The 27,130-nt window shown below is 36.5% G+C and overlaps 1 protein-coding gene across 6 annotated transcripts in view; it reads right to left on the bottom strand.

The window, feature by feature from the left end:
• Positions 1–27,130, bottom strand: part of NECTIN1 (nectin cell adhesion molecule 1) — a 147,534-nt gene that overhangs the window by 60,983 nt on the left and 59,421 nt on the right. For 5 of the 6 annotated variants that reach the window (XM_072426947.1, XM_072426948.1, XM_072426949.1 and 2 more), the window contains exons 2-5: positions 23,408–23,755; positions 20,592–20,894; positions 20,137–20,254; positions 18,653–18,804 (exon numbers count right to left, since the gene is read on the bottom strand). In XM_072426947.1, coding sequence (XP_072283048.1) covers positions 18,653–18,804; positions 20,137–20,254; positions 20,592–20,894; positions 23,408–23,755 — 921 coding nt within the window. Of the gene's footprint in view, positions 1–9,171; positions 13,363–18,652; positions 18,805–20,136; positions 20,255–20,591; positions 20,895–23,407; positions 23,756–27,130 lie in introns of those variants that run through there. The other variant, XM_072426946.1, reaches the window with a different exon arrangement.

Here is a 27,130-nt window from a genome sequence, read left to right as displayed (position 1 = left end):
CCACAATAAAATATCTACAAATTCTGAACAAGCAATGAAAGAACTTGAAAACTAACATCATGTCTGTAGTTATAGCCATTATGGTAAAATTCATCTTTAAAATTAATTTTGTACAGCCATTTAAGGCATGCAAATTAATGTTAACGTTCTACTGTAGGCTCAAGTGCATGCTAAACCATTCAGTTAAATAGGAGTGGTTGGGAAGTATTTTTGTACACCTGTTTGCACGTGTCTGCCATTGTGGTTGAATGCGGTGCTGCCAGGTGATTTCGAAAAGTGACAAGACTTTTCTGGCTATGTGCTACCTCTTTTGGAGTAAGAACTGCACTCTAACTTTACACTGAAAGAGGCTTAATGTACTGAAATCACAACTCCAATCCTATTTACTTTCTATGAAGTATGATTTTTGGCAACCTGACAGTCCTCTAATGTAGACACTGACCTGCTGTGAGCTGTTAGCAATTAATGAAAACTGGGCTTTAAAGTTTTTGTTCTGATCCTTGGGAATTTTTGATAGCATTATTTTACTGCTTGTTAAGATTGTGTGAAAAAAACCTTTAATGTCCAAAGTCCTGGCACAGGTGCACTTTAATGTAAAATGCTCTGACCAGTTTATTTACTAAAAGAACAAAGACTATTAGATAAGTAAATAAGGTAAAGAATTTTCACTTGTGAGTGATTGGATGATTGAAGTGAGCACATCTTCACCGTATTCACTAAGCTAAGAGAACATTCATTTTGCAGAGTCTCTGTTCTTTTAGTAAATCAACCCCCTGAGGGTCTATGCAGCAGTGCACTACAGAACACAGCATGATTCCGTCAGAGAGGCTAAAAAAACCTAAACATCCATACAAATGAGATTCAGAGACTTGAGACACATCATTTAAAAGGGAAATAAGAAAAAAAAGTTTAAAAAACATCAGAAGGACATTGCTGTTCCAGCAAGAAATACAGCGGCACCACAGGGTTTAACCTGTGATGAAAGTCTATTATTTTACAGAACTTTATTTTATAAAATGTACATCACATTTCTTTTAACCATTAAATGTGTACAAGACAAAAAATAGAACCCTCCCAAAGTCCTAAATTGGGATTTGCCACCCTCAACCGAACACACATTACAGAAAAAAGATAACCGTCAAACAAAAATACAGAGATCAAATGAAAGTGCCATGCCTTTACAAAATTACAGCACAAAATTCACAAAGCTGCTGTGGAGCTCCTCCCAGACCTCACAATAAAACCGGAGAGGATTCTGATGGAAGAAATGATTTCATACATGTGTACAGTTCTATGAAAAGCATGTACACCTTCATTCAAGATGTGCTGAACAAAATTGTCATCGAGCTAGTAATATATACAAAGAAAGGATACAACATGTACCAATGACAGAATGAAATCAACACTTTACAGGGCTGAAATAGAATGTACCAAATCAGAATATATTCACATTTCACGTTGCCAAACTCAATGAAGCAGTGAGCTCACCTGGATTCAGTATGATTGTGGGGTTTGCACAAAGGATGTAAGCCACAGTGAATACTATGGGGTGAATTTACTAAAGGAGTCGGGAATTTACCCTTTTTTTTTACCTTGAATGAATGCATTGAATCTACCTTCAATTATGAGCAAGTTATTATCAAATTTTTTTATTTCCCATGCATGTGATTGGGAAGGAAACATAATTTACTTAATCAGGATTCAGTTTACATAATGAACATTCTTTATTTCTTTAAAAATGGATCCATTTATTTTGTTTATATTATACTAGGTAGGCCTTCACCAATCAAATTATGACTTTCCAGATGGATCCATAGAACAGTGATTTAGGTGGTCAGGACAGAAGAGTCAGCTTGGTGGTCATAAACAGTACAGATGATAGTATAGAAAGAGGGGGATCCATTTTTTATTAAACCAAGGCTGGATGAGGCGGATGTCAAAAGAAACAATAATTTTGGATACACCTGAAATGTAATAAAGAGCCATATATATTAATAAACACCTTAGAGGTCCTTTATGTAAAAAAATATTTTCCCCCTATGCTATGCTGTACTTTACCTTTTCTGAATTTTTAAAATTAATTTATTAAACATTAAATATGCTACAAAGCAATCTGTTAAAAATGTCAAAAAAGAGTTGGCAAGAGTTACTGGTGATCAAAACTTGGTAAAATAAAGACTGTACACAGATATCCATACATACAATCACCAAATAAAAGATGAGATAAAAAAACAGTTGATCCAAAATTACTTTAGTTTCCCTTGAAGTTATCATTTATACCAATACAGATATGATGCTAAATTAAAACTCATTCACCAAGTCTACCAAAGAACAAGACATTCCCTTATATAATAAATAAGGCCAATAGGTTCACCAAAACCGCTTCAAAAACATTGACTTGCAAATATGGTGAATCACCGACTCATTGCAGATGTTCAAGATAATTATTGGAAAAACAAGAGAACAGAAAGCAAATCTGTAGCATCATAACTGATTGGACCATAAGTTAAATTTATGAAAAGGATATTCACAGAGCCCATCTAAACCCAAAAAGAAACATTTAATACCGAACGTGGTTGTTGCATTTGTTTTCTTTTTTTAAACTTAAGACAGTTTGGCAAGTACAGAAAAACTTTCTGATCTTGTAAAAAAAATGTTTTCTGGAGTTTTGCTACACTTTAGGACAGGCAAATAATAAAAACTAGTTAAATAGGACTCTTGGTCTAATGAGGCAAAGCCATGTTTGTTTGAACCAACCAATTAAGTGTTAGAAATACTGTTTGTTTAATTTCCCTAAATTGTGATTGGTTATATAAAGTGAGCAGAGGTTTTTCTATTGTGAACATTACAGCTTGTAAGCTCTGTGATTTAAACAGATCTCAGCGTCAGTGAAATACTGTTTGATGTGATTTATGTTGAAAAGGAGAGTGAAAATGACATAGCTCCCTCAAAAAGAACTTCAAAAGACACAACAGACACATTCTAGATAAATTCATTTTTACACTTTTCTCGATTATTTATATTTGTAACAGTTTCTAGATTTACAAACAGGCTGGTAAAATACCGACCTACTCCAAAAAATTTGCCTCAACAATATAATTTCTTGGTAAAGAATCTTGTTAAAAACAAATACCTAAAATGGTTAAAATGATTCATTTTACTTTGCTTTCAGCCTGCACTAACAGATGTGCTGCTTGCAGCTCTTTCCATTGTTCTTTAATGTAGACAGAGGACAAGATAAATTTGTGTTGGTGAAAAAAAACAAAGAAGGAAGATTCTAGGAGAAATCTTCTCTGATGTTATGTTATTCTGAACAGCTACAAATAAGAAGGAGCCATGCATGAGTACAGAATATATCACTGCCAATATGGCCACAAAAACATTTTGAAGTTTTGCCAACACCAGTGGTTCCTTTAACAACAGCAGAGTATAGAATGATCATTATCAAAGCTGTACCAAGACATTGTATGCACTTCTAATGTTCTACTATATATATATAAATGTGTCACTTGATTCAAAATGGTATGTTGCAAAAAACATGAACCTGGCCTGTGTCATTGGGCTATAGTTTTTTGGCTATTTGTATTGTTTCTCACCCCATACAAGCCAATGGGAATGGAAAAGCAAATAAAGCAGCTTGATGCAGCTTAGAAAAAGTCTATAAGTCACTGTCAATAAACAAACTTCTAAAACCCATCTCAAAAGCAAGTGAAATGCAAGCTATCAACACAGGCCATTTCAAAACTTTTAAATAGAATCATCGGTACATGTTTATTGTGTACGTAGACCTGTCTTTTCTATGTCCAGAAAGCTGGGGATACAATTTCTCATGAAATTGAACTTATAGTCTGCCGAATAATTATTGGATGCATTGGGCCTTTCCCACACAGCAAGCGTAATTAGTTTTTTTTTCTAGGGGGTCATGAATAGGGGGAAATACCCTAACACCTACAGAGTTGCTCCTTGTCATACAACCGCTGTGTAAGAGTGCAGAGGGCCTGCTCACATTATGGGATCATCAGGGAGCAGATAAATGTGCCGGCTGCTCAGGGAACAAGGTGTAAGGCAAGTATTTCATCCAATTCATTACCTCCTAGACTAAACAGCTTTTCACTCCTGCAAAGCATGGGTGTCCACTTTTTTTTATGCTGACTAGAGTTAAGCTTTAAGGGTACTTGGGGTTTAAAGATGATTGAGTGATCTGAAAAAGTTTAGGACATCTCTCTACATGAACATTTGTATCAGACTTAAGTGAGCCTCCTAGGAAGGGTCTGCAATTATGTAAAGCCAATCATATGATTTACACAAGTTGTCTAGACTGCACAACCACAGAGGTGACACACTTACTTGTTAATCAAGCACTTTATCTTTCTGGTTTAGAAATGTAGGTTCCTATGTTATGTATCCACCTCGAGTCTCCATGAAAAGTGGATCAACATTACCCCCCTTAGTTCAATAAGGATGAAATGCTGAACCAGAAAGTAGTAAAATATTCGTTCTGACTTGAGATGAGAAAAGATTGGTATTTTTGGCTCTGCTGATATTTTGGCAAATAGTTGTTATGTATGTGGAAAGAAAAAGTTAAGGCTGTCTTATGCAAGAAATTGGCTTTTAATGGTTTCTAAATGCTAGAGATTTTTTTTTTTTAACTATTACAGTCACAGTTACCCATTTGTTACCTATGCCATTTCATTACCCATGAATTGTCATTGATGCCTGAATGTTCTAAGAATTATTGGTTGTCTGCCCCAACTTTATCAGAATTGTCTTTTTGTGCCAACATGTTGGGTGTCAAGTGTGTTTAATAAGAGGACAATGTTTCTGTAACTAGGCCCCTCAGGACAGTCACAATAAAAGCAATGCCACCATTATGCCCATCTTGCACATCATGGAAAACTGCACTAAAATGTGACTAAATTTGAAAATAATGTTGCCAATATTGGGCAGATATGAAATCCATTTCACATGTATTATTTTTCCTTTTATACTAAGAATGTGAGTGTATCACATAAATGCTGGCCAACATCACAAGTTATTATGCGGCTAGAATAATAAATGTATCTGCATTTACCGTGTATTTAATGGTTTGCCTAGAATTCCAAGTTCTGCTTTGTACGTGTCAGCGTCCTTTTCTCCATTTATGGGAGAAGTGTATGGCAGCTTCAGAAACAGCTAACCACAGGTCATTAAAAGATATGTCAATCAGTTCTAGTTCTATAATGATGGAGATTGAACATATTGATTCCCAGCTTCACTCATGCAGTTAGCAGTCCCTGAAGGCTGCATCAGAGATAGCATTCTGTGATGGTTTTGAAACACTCCTCGAAACACACAGGGTTTTATTAAACTATATGGAAAAAACATTTTCTGAAAGATATAGGAAAGACCTTACAAATGGGTAAGTATAAAAAGAAGCAACGTATGACACACATGTAATTGTTAAAATAATACAAGTATGGCTGGAAAGCCATTTTGGAACTTGCGGTTCTAGAACATTGGAGGACTGCAGAGTCCCAGTGCATAATGTCCTAGAATAAAATATGAAAAGGCCTTATACTTGTTTAGTCAGGATTTCTATAAATTAATTTAGCAAAGCTATGGGTACAGGTGAATTAAAGCTGAACTCCAGGCAAATAGGTAAATACACAGATGGAATACATATAGGGGATCTCTTTGGCTCCACAACTATTTGTATTTCTGCTCTTCCTGTCCAAAGATTTGCACAGTCCTGCCACATACCACTTTCTCTATTACAATTATGGATTGAAGAAAGGATGTTGTTAGGTCTCCATTCCACTCCTCGACATGCTGACTGGACAGTGATAGACAGCAGGACACCAGAAAGGCATCTCCCTGCTCATTCTGTTCTCTCTTCTTCTATATGCCTTGTCGGCATGTATGTATGGAATAATAAGTGACTTATAACTGCCTGGAGTTTACATTTAAACATAGAGAATTGTGTTTCATTATTTGCCGACGATACATGTAAGAGTCTTTGGACTGATCTAATATCAGTTTATTTAATAAGGAATGCAAAAGCAGCATTACATGGCAACCAATCTTATTTCACTTGCTGTCAATGAAATAGTTGCCAATTGGTTACAATGAGTTACTGCAGTTTGCACATCAGTTAAAAGAAATCCATTAATCTCTGCCATTCAAGATATACAAGGTATATTAACAGACCTTATGACATCCAGATTTCACAGCTAGTGTTCTAACGACCACTTCATACACAGATACAAACTAGTAATTGAGTTTGCCTGGGGAAACTGTGATATGTGTCAATGTAATTTACCACCATGACTTACAGATCTTGGTGTGACATTTCTCATTTAAAAGCACCTGTAGTAAGCTGCAGTTAACCTCATCTGCCCATGAGACTTGCCCTTAATATGTTTTACCACCTGCATGATGGGGAGAACACGGAAAAATCAATATGTATCTTAAAGCTCTACACAATCAGTCTGCATGAAGTACTTCCCTTGACATACAGAAACATACGTAGAGTTCAATGGGTGTTCAAAGCACTGGAAATTCATCCATTTAAGCAGCACTGTGGGAAAACCAACTAAGTCAAATATATTTAAAATGGAACAAAAGGCAAACTTTAATGAGAATATAGTCAAGACAAACATAGTTCCTGCTATTCATTTTTAACTGCAGTGAGAAAATTGTGGGTTCAAAAAGGTGTTGTAATAATCCAATGTATTGGATGGCCAATAGGCATTAAAATGTAAATATTGGGTTTTGGCAGAAGGGCTTTTAATAGTTTACTAATTTTGACAATGGTGTGAAAAATCAATGGTCTAAAGCGTGTTAGTGTGAAACTTTCCTACTTTGTTAAAAATCAAGATGACTATGGCAAATGTGATTTTTGAACTTTTTTTCACACCTTTTTTTCAAGAAACGCTACTAAGACTTGTTCGGAATAGCAAGCTTACAAAAAATACTTTATAAAAAGCTATAATAATATTTATCCATTAAAAAAATGCTATACTTTATTTTTGAAGTTTATTTGCTATATGGTGACATTAACCACTGTTATTGGACTCCACTATCCTGAAAGGGGTGCAAGCTCTAGCCCGTTCCCTGCTTCCAAATATATTTTTCCTTTTCAATTGCATGTAATATAACTGCAGGGGTTCCTCCGTTTTTCGCGACAACTGTCCTTTAGTCCTGTTTGAGACTTGCAGTCAACAACTATATGTATTGCTGCTCCCAGGAACTGCTGCTATGCCTCCAGGTGTGAAAAACAGCACAACAAGTCAATGTGTTTGCATGTGTGGACCTTACATGTGAGGTGAAGTTGATTAAGAATCAGAGGTGGAAAAGCAAATGCACGGACAAAAGAAACAAGTTGCCTCTAAGGAACCCAAGCACAATGTGGTTCCCAACTCCTCCCATGGGAGAGGTTGGGAGCTCTGTTGAGTATGCAGTACAACTCTGTGGTTTACCAAAAGTCTCAAAAGGGGCTTAGTAAATGCTATTACAGTTACAATCATAAGTGCATCATGCCATCATACTTTAAACCAGATCAAAATCAGATTGTATATTTTGTGTGGACCCAGCAGTTCCAAAACCTAAATAAAGGTATGATGAAGCCAAGTTAAGTAAATCTGGGCCCAATCCATTCATCTTATCACCTGCTGGATTTCCTATTTTTATAAATTCCCTAGGCACATAATTAGATAGTTAGAGTACCTTATCATAATTTAAGTTCTTGAACATCCTTACAGATAACACATTGCAGGTAAGCAAAGTCTTTTTGGGAAGGCCGTTTTACCTAATAATTTATGAAGATTGTGTGTTTTTGCAGTGGATCTCCCACTGTAGATTACTGAATTTGATTCCACTTTGTTATTACACAAATCCCAAGGTGTTGTAAAACAAAGGGAGCAAAGTCATATAGATGTACAGAAACAATAACATGCTGATATTGATTCTGCTGTGGTAACACAGATGATATGCTTCTGGCTTACAGTTAAGTGAATTATTGGGAAATCAGATATTCCCCAGAGACCCAAACTATATAAACAGAGACACCGAGGGGTTGATTTTTGGGTAGCCATTTAAACAGATCTATAAAACAGTCTCGTTCAGGTTATTTATGAGCTGTAAAATCTATAAAATAAGCAAAACTCATTGAAACAGAGGGTAAACCACACAGCAATATGTGCAGCATACATTAAATTATTTTTAATTACAATGTGACCAGCATTTTAAGAGGAAAGTCTGTAAATAGTAGTTGGCATAATCTAGCGTAAGAAACAAAGAACTTGTTCTCTCTCTCATTGTTTGCTATACTGGAGAAGAACATGTACAATAATGTATGAATTAGACATCTGAAATTAAGTGTAGCTAAACCCCACACAGATATCAGACGGACGTCAGACTTCTGTAGCTAGAAATTATCTATGTGATTGCTTCCAGTAACAGATGAAAGGACAAGCACTGTACATACAGCGCTCTTCTATTTTAGGGTAGAGGAGAGGATGAGCAAGTGGCACCCCACTGCACTCATTTCCATTGGAAAGTACCCATATGGTACGGGAGGATTAATAAATTACTTTGGGGGGCAACTGTACGTGTGATGAACATGGCTTGTCTTGAGTGACAATAATCTGGCATGTGTAGGTAGCTACATAAAAATATAATACATCAAAAATAAAATATATTGCATTTTAGCATTTTCCAACCTATGATCCAGCATACAGTTAATGGCCAAAGCCCAGTTGGCCTAAAATGCAATGTTAAGTTAATCTTAGGAGCTGTTCGAGTTCTTTTTTGAGCTCCTGGTCTTTTATCTGAATTTAATGTATTATTTGTAATTTTCAATTTGTGGCATGTTATTGTTAATGATGGTAATCTCAATTATTTTAAAATGAATTTCTCTTTTGGGATCTTGACATGTCTACATATCATATAAGACTATAAATATTGTAGGATTTATGGCTCTAAATTAGTTGTCTGAGCCCCCAGGCCTTACCTATTACCAATGTAGCCAGTAATGTAATCTTTACTAATTTAGTTTAGATCAATGAAGAGATATTTATGCATGACAAGAGGCTGTGTGTATGAAGGGGAGGCAGTAAAACATTGCTGTATTAGGCTTTGTTGTTTATATATATATATATATATATATATATATAAAATATATATATATATATATATATATATATATATATATACAATATATATATATATATATATATATATATATATATATACACATAAACAATTGATTTGAGGCAGAGCCCAATATATGTTAAAAATTTTTCTCACTGATCTTAAAAATGGTTTCAAATTGAACAACTGATTTTAATTACAGACTGCAAAAACAACCTCGCCCATCTTCAAGCTGCTGTTCTAGATCTGCAACGGGGAAAAGTTCAGCTGCATGATACTACATGTCAGGCTTCTTGTGGCAAAAGCGTTTCATGTTTACTTATGAATCCAAGGCAGCGCTGAGTGTTTTTGTTATCTTCAAATCTATTTGATGGATTAAAGTGTTACTAGCCAATCACATAACAGCCTTTTTTTACTAGCTTACATACAAAAACATTATGTTCTTAACCAATGACTCCCATTATTCTAGGCTAGGTGCTACTTCAAGACATCCTGACTAATATACTGCTATACTGTAGTATCAATGTTAAAAATATATTTGTGCAAAACAAGTTTTCTTTAAATTTGACCCCTGCAGCAGCTCAAACCTCCTGGCAGCAAAAAAGTGAACCTTTTAGGTCGTGTAACTGACTCTCCGTCCTCCAATGCTATGATGCTAGTGCTTGGCAATTGGAAAAGGACAAATCTCCTTAGCTTTGCTTCTTTTTGCTCACGGAATGGAGTTGCAAATGAGCAAAAGGAAAGCAAATATAACGGCTTTAAATTAAGCCTGTTGGTTTAGCATGCAAAGGCAAAGCACGGGTTCACTTTAAAACACGTCTTTAAACCTTACAGAAACAACTACCCAATTGAACTAGTGGACTGCACACATCCATATGTAGCCAAACATTTATTAAAGTACCAGTACAGTCACAGAAATATTATTCACTAAATGCAGCCTGCAGCTTACTCAAAGACATCTCATTTTACCCATCCAAGGCAATGTCATGCTTTTGTAAATCTCTAAAAGAAAGACATTAGCCATACTCTCCTTTCTTTATCACAAGCAGGACAGGGAGATCACAGTTCATTCTTTACAGAAGTCATTACAAAACATTATTATAGTTTGATGTGGGAGATGACGAATAGGCTAAATCTGGGCATCAAGAGGCATAGTTATGTCATATATATATATATAAATAAATATAAATATATATATATATATATATATATATATGCTTTAATGCACATCAAGGATATATGATGGAGTCCTCTATGTACATTTGCACTGCTCCACAAGCCTAAAAAGAGGTTAATTTACTAAAGCAGTAGAGCATGTCTACTTTGATTGGTAATGAGTTGAAGTTGTGCTCCCTTTAAATCCCCAGTCACGCAGAGAGAAAAAAATATGATTTTTGCTTGCACATGACTTGAAGACCTAAGGCAGAATAGTTTCATTCACTTTGCTTAGTGAATGTTGCTATGCTTCCTCAAATGATAATGTAAAGCTGTACTCACTTCAATCATAAAATCATGTGCAAGCAAAAATTCACTCTTTTCACTTTACCCTATTCGCAAAGTAAAAATTCACATTTTGCAAAGTGACTTTATTCTTTTACTTCTGTAGTAAATCAAACAATGTGTTATGTCTTCAGATAAATGCTGTGACCATGAGCTGTGCTTTCAGAGGGACCATAATTTTGTGGGCCCAGTACCGCCTGCAACCCATCACAACCATGGTAAATACAACAAAGCTATATCTCTTATGAGATGTGTGTTGTATGAGGTGTTCAGAATGTACCAAGAATATGTCAACATATAATAGATGGCATTGCATAGTGAGTTACGATGTACACATTGGGGATGAGATAATTTACCTATATATATATATATATATATATATATATATATTGATAGATATAGATATATATATATTTATATATAACAGTGTTAGGCACAGACGTTAGGAATACTGTGCTCAGAATATATTGAGGGTTCTCACCTTCTAAGAAAATGCTATTATCTGTTCAGTCAAGTGCATTCATTTGCATGCACACAAAACTGACTCACAATAACAGCCCCTCATGTAACACAAACTGAAAACCTTTTTTTAAAGTGCTTGGGATTTGTCATTCAGTCAGCCTTTTATATCTGCTGGCATTTTATAAATGTAGCTATAATAATAGTTCTGTACAGGCACAGTGCAGAATGAATATCCTGTAACATATGATTTATGTGAAATAAACATAAAAATGCAAACAATAGAGTAAAAAAATAAACCGGTGGAAGTGCTGGACATTACCACTAGTAGATAAGTAGTGTCAGAAATTCTAGTCCATGAATGCTGGATCTTGTGGTCCCCATTGTGAATACAATAACACCAATAACAACATTTCTAAGAGCATCAGCTTCAAATCTTACAAAAGGTAAAATTGACTAACAAAATTGCTCACCCTTGCATTTTACCAAGGTGAGGGATTTTATCTGCACTTTTGTAATCTTGTAAGCATTCAGGTCATTGAACTTGGAGGCTCTCACCCTTAGCACAGCAAAATGTTACATTTTGTATTCTCTTAAACATAGGGTCAAAAAATCTTACAGATACATAGCAGTAAGTCAATTTGGCATTATGCCTCAGTGTAATAAAATAATTGCTCCTAAGCAAAAAAATCTTCACCTTTCGTACAATCAGTGGTTTCTTTATATTATCCGCAGAGCAGCTGTTTGTAGTATTCTATATCTATGCTTCTTTATAAAATGATTTTGCCACTTTGGTAGATGCAGTGCTGTTTATGGAAGCATGAAGAACAGAAGGCAATGAAAATGTTTCATATCAGTATGTTAACATACATGAATCTTGATCGGAAATATCGACACCGTCCAAGACAGAAAAAACGATGCATTGAAGTCCACACACTGTTACTAACCACCGGCTTCATTGGTATTTGCTTACCCTGCAACATGCAGGATCCAATGTGGGGTGGCATAGCAGCCTTTGTATCTGGAATAAAACACAACCCCTCAAAACACACAAAGAAAAAAAATAATTATAAAAAAAAGCTACAAAGTACCCAGCGATAAATTCCAGTGTTTCAGAGCAAAAAATGAAGGAAGGCAGTTTATGTTGTGTTCATTTACAACAAGTTAGCGATGCATACACCAAAAGTGGTGTCTATATGTGATAAGCTTTGATATGCTAGTAATATGATATTATTGTTTTTGTGAATGTACCTCAAGTGTGGTTTTAGACTTCATATTATGTTTCTCTGTTCAGTAGTAGGCTCTTGTAACGAGCATCAATGGCATACTGATAAAGCCATGAACATTACATGCTATTAGGCGCATTATGACGATAACTGTACAGTTGGATAGTTTGCACAATAATGTTTTCCAATCCATTGAAAAGAAAAGCATGCTTTGTGTGTGTCAACTTGTGTAAATGAACTTAAACACTATAACTTAGTCACCCTGTTCATAATACAACATAACATGATAAGGAACTAGAAGACTGGAAGTTTAAACAGTTGGGTGTGGGAATTTTGCAGGTGCCAATGATCCTGCAGGTATGAGGCATAAAAAAGATATTATATTCATATATCAACAGATAAGACATTGCTTTCATCATGTGATCATTTCTCCCAACAGCTGAAAGTCTTTCTACCATCTCATGGGTAAAGGCATGTGCATGTGTCCAACTGCAAGTTTCAGTTTGTTTGGCACATTCCTCTTACACGTACCATTCCTTTTTTGAGATGTAGGAACCATCGTTCTGGGCGACCAGATTATCAGGGAGATCTTCAGGTTCATATTGGAACCCTAGAGTTCTATCCTCTCCATAGCCACATCGTTCCCCCTCCTCTACAGTGAAATAAGGGCGCTTAGATTCATCATCATACTTTGTGCTGAGTTTGCGTCCATCTATACCATCATCATCTTCCTCGTCTTCGTAGCTAATGCTTCCAACTGGGCCTGGCTTCTTCTCATCATCGGAATCCTCAGGGTACTGCAAACTCTGTGCCATAGGTGGATGCTGTGCCACACCTGCCTTACTATAACCATTTCCATAGATGTGTTTCTTAGTATTGTAGTCTCCTTTAAAGGTGTGATGTCTTCTTCGAAGCACCACAAACAGGATGACAGAAACAGCTAGCACTAGCACTGCTCCACCCACTGCCCCTCCAATAATTGCTGCTGGGAACATGGAGGATTCTCTCCGGTCCGTACGGTCTGTAGGAGTCGGGGTGAAAGGGAACTCTGGGTAGGAAAAACAAGGAAAGGGAAAAAATCAGGTTTTGGCTGTATGGAATTACCCTTAAGCAGAGACGCAAATTAAAGGTTAGAGCATTGGATGATATCTGTTACTTATGTTGGTTATACAAAAGGTTTTAAGAATATGACATGACTCTGACCAAAATATTTTTTGTTGGCTTTGGTGGGAAGAATTAAAATTTCTGTAAAGTTTTTATTGGTCTCTTAGCTGTCATGTTGTAACAGGAAGCTATAGAAAGTGATAAAAACACTGTCAGATTTTTAAAACAATTTTCATTCTATAAAAAAAATGTGTATTTGCTGCTGTATGTGCCCTGTGAAAAAATGTTCTTTTGTACAGAGAGAGGGCAAAATCTCCCCATCTGGGGCAAAGACAGCTAAAAAAACTCAACAGAGGCTGTAAGCCTTCTAAGCTCAATCCAACTCAAATAACTATTTTGGCTCTACTTTGAAACTTAGCAGCAAATTTCTAAACCTTTTAAACAAATTCGATAGTCTAATATGAGGCATAGCAACGTTTTTTTTTACAATTTGTTTTAAACCTACTTTTTGCTCCCCTATGGCTTTACGGGGTTTTCTTGTAATCATTGTGCCCAGTGGAAATGGCTCTAGTTTGCTATGGTAGACAAGACATGTTTTGTCTATGTAACATAAATAGACATTAGGCTCAATTCACAAATCTTTAACACAAGAAACTCTATTTGACCTAAAATAACTGCAACTTTTTTGCCAATTTGTAAGTTTTGTCAATTAAGCCAGTAGTCCCTTAGCAACAGACAAATCAGAACAATTCTTTTTGAGCACAGTGATTCATTGCATAATAATATGGGAACAAGTAACAAATATATAAAAATATACGCTACAGCTTTGGTCTGCATTAAAATACTAAATGTGTCAAAAAATAAAAACTGAAATCTAAAAATGTAAAGTTTACGTATTTCCTAGTACCCATCCATGAATTATAAAATGCCACTTAACTTGAAAGAGGGTAAGGCAATGAGTGAAAAAAACCCCACAAACAATACTAATTGTACACCTCAGCTTTTAGCACGCTCATGTTGAGTAGGGTGATGTCAGTTAGCCTCCCTATAAAATCATGGGAAGCTCTGAATCCCAAATCCCGCAGGAATACACTTCTGCACAGTGAAGTTTTTTTTAGCTTTTCTAGGATTCCACTAAGAGGCTGAATGACATAAACCTTGCCTAGGTGAGGTGTACGGTTATGGATTTTTTCCTTTATTTCCCCAATGTTTTATACAGTTTTGGGAGACTAGAAAATAAGTACGGTAAATCTTTCCTTTTAATGCAAAGGCATTAGGCAGCCATATTTGAAAATCCTGAAATGTTAAACTTTTCTTTATTCTAAAGAATAATTTTACTTAGGAAGTTATCATGTGCAATAGAATCAAGTTTTATCCCAAAGCACAAAGCATCGCCATTAGCTTGATTCTGATGTACCATTAGGCTAGCTCTACCAATCTGGCTTGTGAATTATGCTTCAGCAGTTCGGTAAAGGGAGCACACACATTTCCAAAGATCTGCCAATTTCCTTAATGATCCAGATTTCAAAAAAAGAAATTGCTATTTTGTATTAATGCGTCCCTGCTTGGGTGGATAAATTGGGAAAGGGAAAAATAAGGAAAAAATTAGGTTATAAGAAACATGGGAGGGGAGCGGATAGGACAATATATATATATATATATTTTAAGATTTATTAGAGAACTGTAATTATTAATGATTTAAAGGTAGCACAAACCATTGGTTAATAAAAATATGTACAAACCTTTCCACTTAGCTGCCATCTATCATGGATGAATATAACAATAACAATATTATCCTTTACATGGGGAAATATATTTGAACTCGAGGATACCCACCACAGATAAGTGGGTATGTGCAATCTACAGATGGTATACAGTCTTATATGATAATAAGTAACAAAAAAAAATATCCATAAAGAAACAAAATTATCACAGTAAGTAAAAATTGCAGTAGATTGGTTTTACTTAAACAAATATCATTTTCAATAGCAGTGTCTAATTATATTGCAGAGTAGATAAACTTTCAATTTAGGCTTAATGCATTCCAGGTGCTTTAAATAAAAGGTGTGCAAAGTCCCAGGGCCCCTTCACATTTATGCTCTGTTTGCAGTGCTGTGCATGGCGTTTAGAAAGCCCATTTATAAATAAACTACACAACACAGCTATGCAAAAAAAGAAGGTACCTACACTATTTTCAGAAAATATTTTTAGGCACCCAACAAATTTTGGAGGTAAGTTCGAGCCCCCTTACCATAATATTGTAAGCAAAATTGCTGGGGTGGGGATGTTGGAACCATATGCTGACTATACTTTTGCTCGGAAATGTTTCCAGAGATCCTCCTGACCTGAAGGAGGTGAATCTTGGTGGCATTTTCTGGCCCCACTTCCTGACCCCCAACTCTTCGTACATTAACACTCCCCCCAATCCTACCAGCAGTAGTCTAGTCTACATTAGGCATGGCTGAAAATGATTCTAAAACAATGCACACCTTTTAGGAGAAGCTCAGCTTGTATGGACTTTTAAATTACAAATTGTGAAAGTTACCTTTTTAAGTAACTAAGCTATTCAGTGTGATTTCATGTATGAAACATTACAAATCTCTGGCGGTTCTTTGGTAGCTGTCTAAACAAGACTGAAATGCTTGCAGAGGAGTGAAGCAGAGGTAGACGGGCTCCTACGTTCCTTGCAAGGTCTGATCAGCTAGGGACAGGATGCTTCACTCTGCAAATCCTATAACAAAGAGCTTTATGTATGACAAGTGTAGGCTTGAGACCATTTCCTTGCTCCTGGAAGGGTTGGGAACAATTTAAATCTACCTGCAATATTTTCATTTCCTTGCAAAGACTTTTGTTCTCACCCGTGGAGAATGAAGGGAACCTATTCATTTGTCATGTGCAGCTGTGAGGGTGGGGTGTAGCTATGACATTTAAGCAATTCATTAGCTGCTACAGTACATTCACATCCTAAATAGGCAGATATAAATGTGGAATAGACTGTAGAAGTCACATAACATGCAGGTAAAACTAAACATTTAATGCTATATTCATTTATTTTGGTTGCCACTATTTTTACCCAACAATTAGCATGGTAGAGAACAACAATTTGGGAAACTATACTTTGCAAGAGACATGTTCACTGAATTCATAACATTATTTTTACAACATGATGTTGGACCCCCTGTCTGTGTCTGTACAGATGTCCATGTTTCTCACTACTAATTACACATATGTATGAGGTGTATGCTTTCAAGGGTTTGCCCAGGGAGATGAATACCCATATGGTTTACAGCATTAAGTCAAACCTGTTCTTTGCCATTTCAGGGTAAAGCAGCAGGCTTGCTTTAATTCCAGAGCAAAATATACCCAATCGTTCTAGGAATAAAGATGTATTTAACTCCCTCTATGTGCCATGCAAAGACCTCAGACCTGTGTAAGCTCCAAATTATGTGATTTTACATTGGGGCTATCGTTCTTCAACTGTTCTTGGCAGAATGCAGCACCAGGGCAATAAAGGACAGAAGGAGAGGTACATAAGTACAGCTGAGAGAACTGGCCATTAAAGTGGGCATACAACTTCAATTTTGTTGCTAGGGAGACTAAATTAAAATAATTTTTACTGTTCCCCTTGTCATCATTATTAGTATTAAATGTTATTTATGAACAATTTTTCCAAACAAGCCCGGTCATTCGGAGCCAGTATTCCAATATGTAACGTCCATAATGAAGATATCCCTTCACTTTATGCATATTGCATGTTTATGAACATTTAATGTGCAGATGCACCCAAGACATTATGCTGGTTTAATTACTTTTATTACTTTGCAAATCATCTGAAATGGCTTGCAATGGACAGTCATTTTACTGACTCGAAATCTAAGCAGTCTGTGAGTGATAAACACTGATGAAATTATGTACAATAAATTTAGCAGGAAATATTTTTATTATTTAATACTGTTCCACCCATAAAGCTATAAGGAACAAAATAAATGTCAGAATGCCTATATGAAAGTATCTCTAATATAAAAGAATAATGTAACAAATGTTACCCTGAAAAGTAAAAGCATGAGTGACAAGCAGGCGTATAATGCTTAGAGTGTATATTAATGATGGTTCAGTAGAACATTTCAGAAGACATTATTTAAAAGATAACTTCATGCAAAAACAAATTGCCAGTCCAAGAATTTGTTTTCTTTGGATAGTGCTAACTTAACTCGCTATCAATTCATTACAAAATGCTGCTTGCTTACTGCTGTAGTGGCAGCACTTTCTGTCGATGAGACCACTTATCCCAACTGAATGGCAAACAGGTCTTCTGAACACACCATGTGATAGACACCTCCTGTGACTACTTTTACCACCGCTGGGGCACAAAGAAACTTTAAATCCAATCACTCAGACTTAGATATGTACCGTTATGTGTGTTAGATTTCTGTTGCTGAAAATCATCTTTCATGATTGTTTCCAGTACAAGAAGTGCTGTTCTGCTGTATGGACATTGGAAGGGGGAGGATAAGTGAGCGGCATCCCACTGTGTCCAACTACATAGGAAAGTGCGACAGTTGTCCCCACTTAGTCGTTCATTGATCTGCCATGACAAATTGGAGAACAACCTCAAGGGACAGCTGTACACATGCTAATTTTTCACCTGAGACAACTAGGATCATTCGTCTTCGGCAACAATCATCTAGCATGGGTACATAGCCTTTGACAAAGTGTTTTCAGCTTTGGGAAATGAAGTTTAAAGAAATGTACCTTTTTCTAAAGAGGTGAGATTCAATTAATAGCTGCCATCTACTTACTTCACCTTCCTTGGCACCTTGATGGCACCTTCCCCAGGAAAATCAATGCACCACATACCAGCTGCAGCCAAATAAAGGTGCCTTGCTAAATTCTCCAGATTCTTTTAGAATATAACAGATACTTCCAGATTACAAAGAATACAACAGTTTTTCATTTGACTTTGTTATAAGTATAATACAAAACATGAGGCGAAACTGGGAACTGGGTAAAGAGAGCTCCGATTTTGAATCCTGAAAAGTCACTTGATCTGTGACATCCTTCAGGCCAAATGTTGTTCTCAAATATCTTGAAACATTATGAAAACTAGTTTATTCAAATATGTAATACTGGCAACAAACTCATAATAAAATACATTATATAATAGTTGTCAATGGTCAATAACATACAACATGCATAATCCAATGATTTTAATAGCACAAGTCCTTTTATCTTACCTGTAACATTAACATCTACTTGTCCAGTCTGGCTTCCAATAGTGTTTCTGGCCTCACAGATGTATGTTCCAGAAAGCATGTATGTAACCGATCCACGGAAAAACAGAGTGTTATTGTTCACTTCTGCACTGTCTGGAAGCGACCCATTAGCCCTGTATTAGGTTTAATGCATCAGAGAATTTAGTATTTTAACTTTGAAATGCAAAGGAAAATCTTTTAAACAGTGCTAGAAAAGGCCTATATTTTAATGAATTAAAATATAGATTGTATAATTCATTTAAACAGTTCGTTTATTGTTAGTTCCACATTGTTTAATATACTATGTCACACGGAAATATGCCAAGTCCAGCCAAAAAAGGCATATCAGCCTTGAACTACTACCTTGAACTATCAATAAATCATTCACCTGGTTCCTAAATTATGGGGCATATGTACCAACATGTTCTTACTGAAAGATTAAATTCAGACTTTCAAGGAAAGTTTGATCCCTTTTGGTGATGGGGGAAGTAAAGAGTTCCTAACCTCCACAGTAATGGTAAACTAGGTGTGTTTAAAAAATATCCCATGTCTTCACAAGCTTCAAAATAGATGGATCTTTCATTAGAACCTTTGGAAAAATGGCTGTGCATAGAAGGTGCTGTGTGATCCACCAATGCAGGAGGAGAAGTAGCTATGAATAGCAGTAACAAAGGGTTAGATCCTCGGACTCAGGACTCAATTTTTATTATTGTTGTCCCAGCTGGGGAGATTCCCTCATTTGTTAGGGCACCGCTGTCAGTAAGACAGAAGGTTAGGGAAAATTAAACATTTTGAATTGCCATCAGAGCAACAGGAGAAGTACTACTTGGGGACACTTGTTCTGGGGACAACTCTCTGGAATGAAATATTTATGTTGTGTATTTAGGACAGGATGGGAAGGGAAATCTCCATAGTGGGGTTCAGGCAGCAAATGATAATTTGATAGGGGTTTAAATACTTTTCTGCAAGAATAGCAACTACTTTACCAGTAGCTTCTAGTCTTCGTTAACAATGTACTAGTGCCATGAGTATTAAACCAATAAAAAGATCCTCGCTTGCATGTGGGACATAAACTGTTTGCTTTGTTATCAATCCACTAGCAGTCTATATTACCCTTTTTTTTACTTCTCTGCCACTCCATTTAGCCATAAGAGGCAAAAAGAAAGGACAGGGTCATCTGCTGCCCAGGAACCTAGTACTGTCACATAGTACGGTCCATAGGAGAGTCCTCAGTCCTTTGAAAGCTTCAAGCCACAACTTGAAGATTACTCAGGGCGTCTACTCCAATGCAGAGGACGAGAAGTGAAGGAAAGGCAAATAAAAAACTTGTAAGGGCAGGACCTAAATAGACCATGTTGTCTATTACTTAAAAAATATACAAGAAAAAATAAACAAGAAAAAAAAAAAATATAAAATAAAAACAGTACATATAAAAATACATAAAATGCAGTTATAGCGATGCTTACATTCTCCACTGATATGAGAATGGGGGTGGATTAGAGTCTGCTTTGCAGGTCAGTTTCACATCAGCTCGCTTCACATACCAGTTCCCATCAAATCCTTCAATGGAGACTTGAGGTGCATCTAGAGGAAGGTCAGCAAAAGAAAACACCACGTGACAAAGACAAAAAGATTAATAATAGAAGCTTAAAAAAAACAGAAATAAAGTAATCAACGTAAAAGATACAATTTATATTCCATATTTACTTCTACTAAAACAAAGAATTTTTTGAAATGTTACATATTCAGTGGTTGGGTATACAAAGTACCAAGTAATTCTTGCAGAGGCGCTGATTACTAGCAATACAAAGCTTTCTTGAGCATGAAAAACACAGTGGTCCAAGTGCTCCCATTAAACTCCCTAGATGGTTCTCTGAAGTCTAGGAGCATATTACACTCTGGGTTGAGCTTCTGCACTTACATAGCACACTAATGGTGGTATTCTTGGTTTCTCTTTCTGTCTGGTAATTTATGACACAAGTCAGTGGCTGCTTGTGGGCCTCCCGGGTGGGCACGAGTTTGTATCGACTGATCACGGTCACAGTTCCATTATCATTCTTAATTTCCTGATATTCTGCTTCTCCTTTCAGCTTGGTTTCCCAGGTGATTGTGCTCGGTGGTTTACCGTTGGCTGACATACAGGTTGCAACAACTATCTTTTCATTTTTCAAAGGATGTGCTATCAATTGTTTGGATGTCACGTCCATTCGATTGACTGGTCTGGCTGTAAAACAAAGGATAAAATTTATATTTATTATAAAGGGTTTCTTTAATAAAACCTCACATTTTGTATTAGTCGGAGCCTCCTATATAATATAATAAGACAATCACATAAACGCAGACTGCAAACAATATGGCAAAATATGTGAATGGTGTTGTTTCTGTCACCTAATATTAGCTATCTCCAGAGACATGGCTGCACCAGGAGAGCTCTTGAGGCCGAGTCTGCTTTCCTCCCGGTACACCAAAATCTACTACTGATATTTTTGTGATAACTAGCATGCTAGATTATTTAATCATGGGGAAAAAGCAAGCAAAACCATATTTTATTTTTTTCCCCATTTCCTTTGCATATTCACTTTTAAAACTAAACAATTCCTCTGCAGGTAAACCAACCCCAGTAAATCTAACAAGATCTATTAAAAACTTTGGAGTAGATTTCTTCAAAGTTTTTTGCTATTTGCTAGCAATTGTTTTGAATCCTGGACCAGATCCATTCCAGGTTTGCTGGATCACCCAGCTTCACTGATAAAAGTGAATCTTCCCCCATCTTGGAGAGCTTTAAGAAATTGGGCACAATGGTCCTAATTTAATAAAGCTCTCAAAGGAGAATACACTTTCATCAGTGAAGCTGGGTGATCCAGCAAACATAGAATGGATCTGGTCCAGGATTCAAAACATTTACTGGCAAAAAGCAAATCATCCATTCCAGGTTTGCTGGATCACCCAGCTTTACTGATGAAAGTGTATTCTCTCCAGCCCTGGAGAGCTTTATTAAATCAGGGGCGATGTGTCCATTGTTAGTGATCAGGCATGGAGTAACATTAAACGACATTGGGGAGCATCCTCTAGTTCATCTAATTCAGTGGTTCTCAAACTTCTCACCAGAGGAACCCCTAAAAAAGTTTAAGGAACCCCCTGTAAAAAATAGGTATATCTGCAATAAATGGGTGATTAGTATTTGAAAGTTGTGGAAAATGTTTACCTAACATATTTGTCTCCTGTAGCAGATCATTTTTAGTGGGGAGATCACCCCTAAATTGGTGATCATTGTAGGCGATCAATCCATTGTCCACAAATGTTTAATACATAGGGAACCCGTATAAACCTTTGGAGGATCCCTATAGTTCCACGTAATCCTGGCTGGGAAAGCCAACACTATTTTATAACACCAATAATGCTTTCTTAAAGTTATTAACACTCCTGGGCTTAAAATCTAATGTTAAAGCCAGCAATAAATGGCCAGATTTCTTCCATGAATGACATGCTTAGGATATCTCCTTGTCTTCTTTGTTCAAATTCTCACAAAATGATTGTGGTTACATAAGAAAGGTAATCAGTATTTCCTGTGAGCTCCTGCAGCCATTTTGGAGCAGGGCAGAACTGATCCAGCTGATTTCATAATTGAAATGCACATCACTAGCATTTCAATAATAGAAACCATCCGCTTCTGAAGGGGATTCATATTGAAGTGTTAGGGGATTAAAGGACTCCTTACTAGTTCAATTTAAGGGAAAACTGTTTGAAATTTGTTAATTAAAATAACGCAGTAAAAGGAGAAAAAAAATATTAAACCAATGAGTGGCAAAATAGCCAAATTTATTTTTTTTTTTTTTTTTTATTTCTGACAGATGCAAAATAACAGCTCCTGTTAATAAATCTATCATGAAAATATCATACTTATATAGTGAAAATGAAGTTGTGCTATTGACTTAAAGCTAACAAGACAAGAAGTTCTGATACTGAAGTAGTCAAAAAAACCCCAAAACTAACTAACCCAAACACATCTAAAAATCATATGTAGATAGAAAATTTTTACAGCTGAACTTCCTATCAGTTGTGCCGGCTTTACAGAACACAGTCAGCCTTTAGCATCATTAGATTATTCAGGTATTTAAATTACTGAACATAGGATATCTATGGAGTCAATATGTAGGACAGCTATTCTCAACCAGAATGCTGTTGAATTTTAGGGTTTCTCCAGAGGTTGCTAGAAGTCCTTAAGCTGTGGCTCACTGACCTCCTATTTGATGATGTCTGCATCAGTTTTGGGACTTACTTAAAAATTGCCAGTGGCATGACCCCGATGATTTTTTACTTGTTTGTTAGGGGGGATATTCTTACCCCTAACCACAATGTAGGATGCATTATTCCTACAAGCCCCCAATGAACTTAGTAGGAGTTCCCATGGACCTGAATTCTTTGGGGGTAAAAAGTTTTATAAAAGCTGATCCAGCCACTTCTTCCCTAGTTTGAATGTGCTTAAAATGACCCTTTATTACCTGGATTTACCTTTTCAACCTGATTTTCCTTAGTCCACCTTTCATTAACTGGATTTAAGTTTTTTCATAACATATGACTTGGAATAAATTATAACATAAGGAATTATCTACGCCTGGTCATATTAAAAATAAAATGGGCCATTAAGCAGAAGGTAATATAATAATTGTGTATGATATTTATAACCAATAATAACCACATTCAACAAATCCCATTCAAACAATAAAACAATCTTACCAAGTACAGTAAGGTTTAGTTGACTCTCCCGGTTTCCTGTAGGGAATGTAGCAAATTCGCATATATATGCTCCCTCGTCCTCCAGCTGCAGCTGATTGACTTGGATGGTGCCATCACGACGAGAGGGGTTTAGGAAGACCACGCGTTCTTTATATGGAGGAAGGATTGATACTCCCATTGAAGGATTATATATTGCCACATTCTGCTTGGAGCCATTTGTTGATTTCTGCCATGTGACCTGTGTGATCTGTACAGAGGGCAGGGGATTGAAATTGCAGTGCAGGATAACATCTGTGCCAATATATCCCGAGACTGTATCATTGACTAGTACCATTTGAGTGCAGACACCTAAAAAAGAAAAAAAAATACTGAATATTTACCTATATTTTAGAGTATTATTAAAAAAAAGTATGTAAAAAACACAGCAAAAAATAAAATACATATCAGAGCAAAATGACATATTCCTTTTTAGATGAATACCTATTTATCCTGCCATTCCCAGACCAGGAGAGGAACCCTCAGCCGCTACAGGTGTGTTGTTGCAAATGTTGAGTGGCAAGGACATTCTATCTCAATGCCAATTGTGCTAGGTACTTTCCATAACCTTGTAACCGTGTAAAGAACCTTGCTTATTCAATAGTAGGGAAAGTTAAATGGTAAAAAAAAAAAAAAAAAACTTGTATAAAGTCTAACTTACAATTCCATACACAAAACTTTTTGTCTGTTCAACTCAAAAGTGGTTAAAATGGATGAGGTTCGGCAGTTCAGATGGATTAAAGTGTGCATAGCAGATGTATGGGCACACATCCTTCAATATTAGACCATCTGCTCACATTCCTATTCACATAAACAGTATGTAAGGGGTAACTACTGAAAAGCTGTATAGTTCCTAGTACTCTGGGATGTACGCTGGAATCATATTTTACATCTTTTAGCAGATGTCTACAGAAAATGTTGTCATAATCCAAAAAGCACCATCTACCTCCCATCAAACTATGTCACTTTATCCTCTGTGTTTACTTTGGAATTTGCATTACAATGAAAGGAGAGAAAAACACTGCATGGCAATGGTAAATGAATAAAAAAAAAGTTTCCATAGAGGTTTCCTGTTACATTGAAGGAGCATTTCACAAAATAGCGGGGTCTGATTTACTAAGGTCATAAGCTAGATTCTCAAGCTCTCCATCTCTAAAGATGCAGGAAGGATGCATTGCAGCAGGTGCAGACAGACGCTTAAGAGGCCATGTGAGTCCTTGCCAGCATTGGAGGGCGCTTAGCGCTCCCCCGCCCATCGCCTATAAAAATCATTGAACCCTACGAACAGCAGTCCCGCTGTGTGCTTGGCTGTTTTGCTGAGCACAGTGTAAAGCATCTCAATAGCACATCTCAATGCAGGCTGGGCTCAGATGGCCTCTCAAGCTGCTGTCTACACCTGCCCTTAGACTGATTTACTAAAATCAATGTAAAGTGTATACACATCCCAATGGTCATAACAACATCTTCATGTAAACAACCACACGCCTTACAGGAGCAGGTGAGGTTTAGATTGGTGCCATTACAAACAAATAAAAACAAATAAATCAACTCTATAACAGTTGTGTGTATGTTGGAAAAAATCATTCTGTAAATTCAAGCTGTGATACATCAGTTGGTTCTGAATACAAAGAATGGAAACTAATGGTTGGTATGGCTCTACTCGTGCTCCCAAAATGAAGAATAAAACCCTTGGTTTCAGATTTGTTTGGGAAATAATATGTTACATTCTTTTATTAGAAGTTATAGCAAACTGTACAAAATAACAGTGTCAAATGTTTATTTTGATTCAAAACTGTTATCATGTTAGCTTATGAATGATAATGTTTTTGAGTATTTTATAAGGCTCAAAACGTGCGAGTACATGCTTGAAAGTTTGTTTTATGATACTTAAAGCTTAAAACCAGCATATGAAAAGATACAACTTAATGCAGCTCTTTAATCATTCATCCATTATTGTATTTATTAAATGAAAGCATTGTAAGTACCTGAATGTGACTTGACATCAGACTTTTTGCGGCCCCTGTACAGCAGGGATTAAAAAGGGAGAAGCAGAAGCAAGGGACCAATTAGGTGTATAAAATGATAATGATAGGGGGAGACAGCAGATTGACAGAGAGTGAGCTTATCCATCTTCTGCTTCTCCTACACTGTCCATTCATAGGCTAGGGATGGGAAAGAAACGTAACACTCAGGGGTAAGATCAAGTCTTGTTGCAGGGAGGTGCAAAGTGTGCCGAGGGCCCTGGGTCCTCCTCAGCCAGGGATGAGTGTTGGGCAGGGGGACTACAAGTCGGTTCTGTTGGCTTTGTCCACCACACAACACTTCTAGGATTCCAGATAACCAATCTCAATGGCTAATATTGCACCTACTTACACCTTCTGAATAGTAAACCAATTACACTTGGACTGGAAGTACCGGCATGTTGCCTGTCTATGGCAGCCATTGACTGTTCATTTCCATTTTTGCCACATTATAACAAAACTAAAAATGACTTCTTTCAACATGATTGACTGTTCTGTGTTCTTTCTGTGCTTCCATTGATGCAATCTCATCTAATAAAAACTAGAAAGTGTTTGGGAAACAGATAAGTGATCTTTTAGACACAAGGAGCCTATTGTTAATTCAACAAGAGATCATAATATAACCAGGTTAGAGCATCCACACCCAGCCACAGCCAGCATGAAGCCAAGCAAGGAAGTCTCACTTATCTCAGTATTTCTCCAATATGTAAGTGAGCATTCTTCGGCACAGGAGAGAACCTAACATCAAATTCAAACATTTACTGAAGGATGTAATGAAAGTCACCAGAGGCTTGTGTGTTATTTAGCCTATCAGCTCAGTTGTAGGTATTCTGACTTTTTTAGGGTCATGTGAGTGACAATACATTCTAACACATTGCATTGCGTCTGCTTATTTATTTTCTCCGGTCCCTTGACAAAGTACAGTGCACCAAAAATTGTCCCTGATGCCGCAATGCATGAATTATCAAATATGTGTGTTAGATAGAAAGGTAGGGAGCTTGTTTAGTGCAAGGAAATTAGTGCATTAGAAATAAATAGGATGCCCCCAAATTCATATACAACATATTTACCAAGGCACAGGCCTTAGTGTGAGTCAGCCTTTAAGTTTATGTAAACCCTGTAATAATGACAAAAAATATGAATAATAAAAATAAAGATAATTGTGTCAGAATTCAGTGCATTGCTATGTCCTGTGCACACTTCCTGTGTGTTCAAGAGGTTCTCTTGCACTACAAAACATTTAGCTCATATGCTGTGAAAATGTGAATGTTAAACAACAGACAACAGATCTGGGCTGACACACAGTCTTGCAATTATGATCCATATAATGGAAAAAGGGGTTTTATTCTACAAGAGGAAGATAAGTGCATTTCTGACAGATCAGCAACAATTGGTTGCATTTGTAGTGCCTTTAAATGGATAAAACATGGAGAAATGTGTATCAATTGGAAAGATGTTATGCAAAGGATTTTTTCCCCTAACAAACACTTAACTGGAAATTTATTCACTGATTCAGATGATTTGATAACTACCAGGGCTAAACAAAGCTATAAAATGATGGATGAGCAAGCAAGAATCACCTGTCTGAGTCTATTATTTGCTTCCTAACTTCAAATTAGTACAATTCTCTTTGTCGGGTTGATAGGAAATAAAATTGAGATAGCTG

This window comes from Pyxicephalus adspersus, chromosome 11 (genome assembly GCF_032062135.1).
Source record: "Pyxicephalus adspersus chromosome 11, UCB_Pads_2.0, whole genome shotgun sequence".
Taxonomy (NCBI): Eukaryota; Metazoa; Chordata; class Amphibia; order Anura; family Pyxicephalidae; genus Pyxicephalus; species Pyxicephalus adspersus.
Note: the sequence above shows the minus strand (reverse complement) of the source record. Positions and strands in the feature narration are given on the sequence as shown.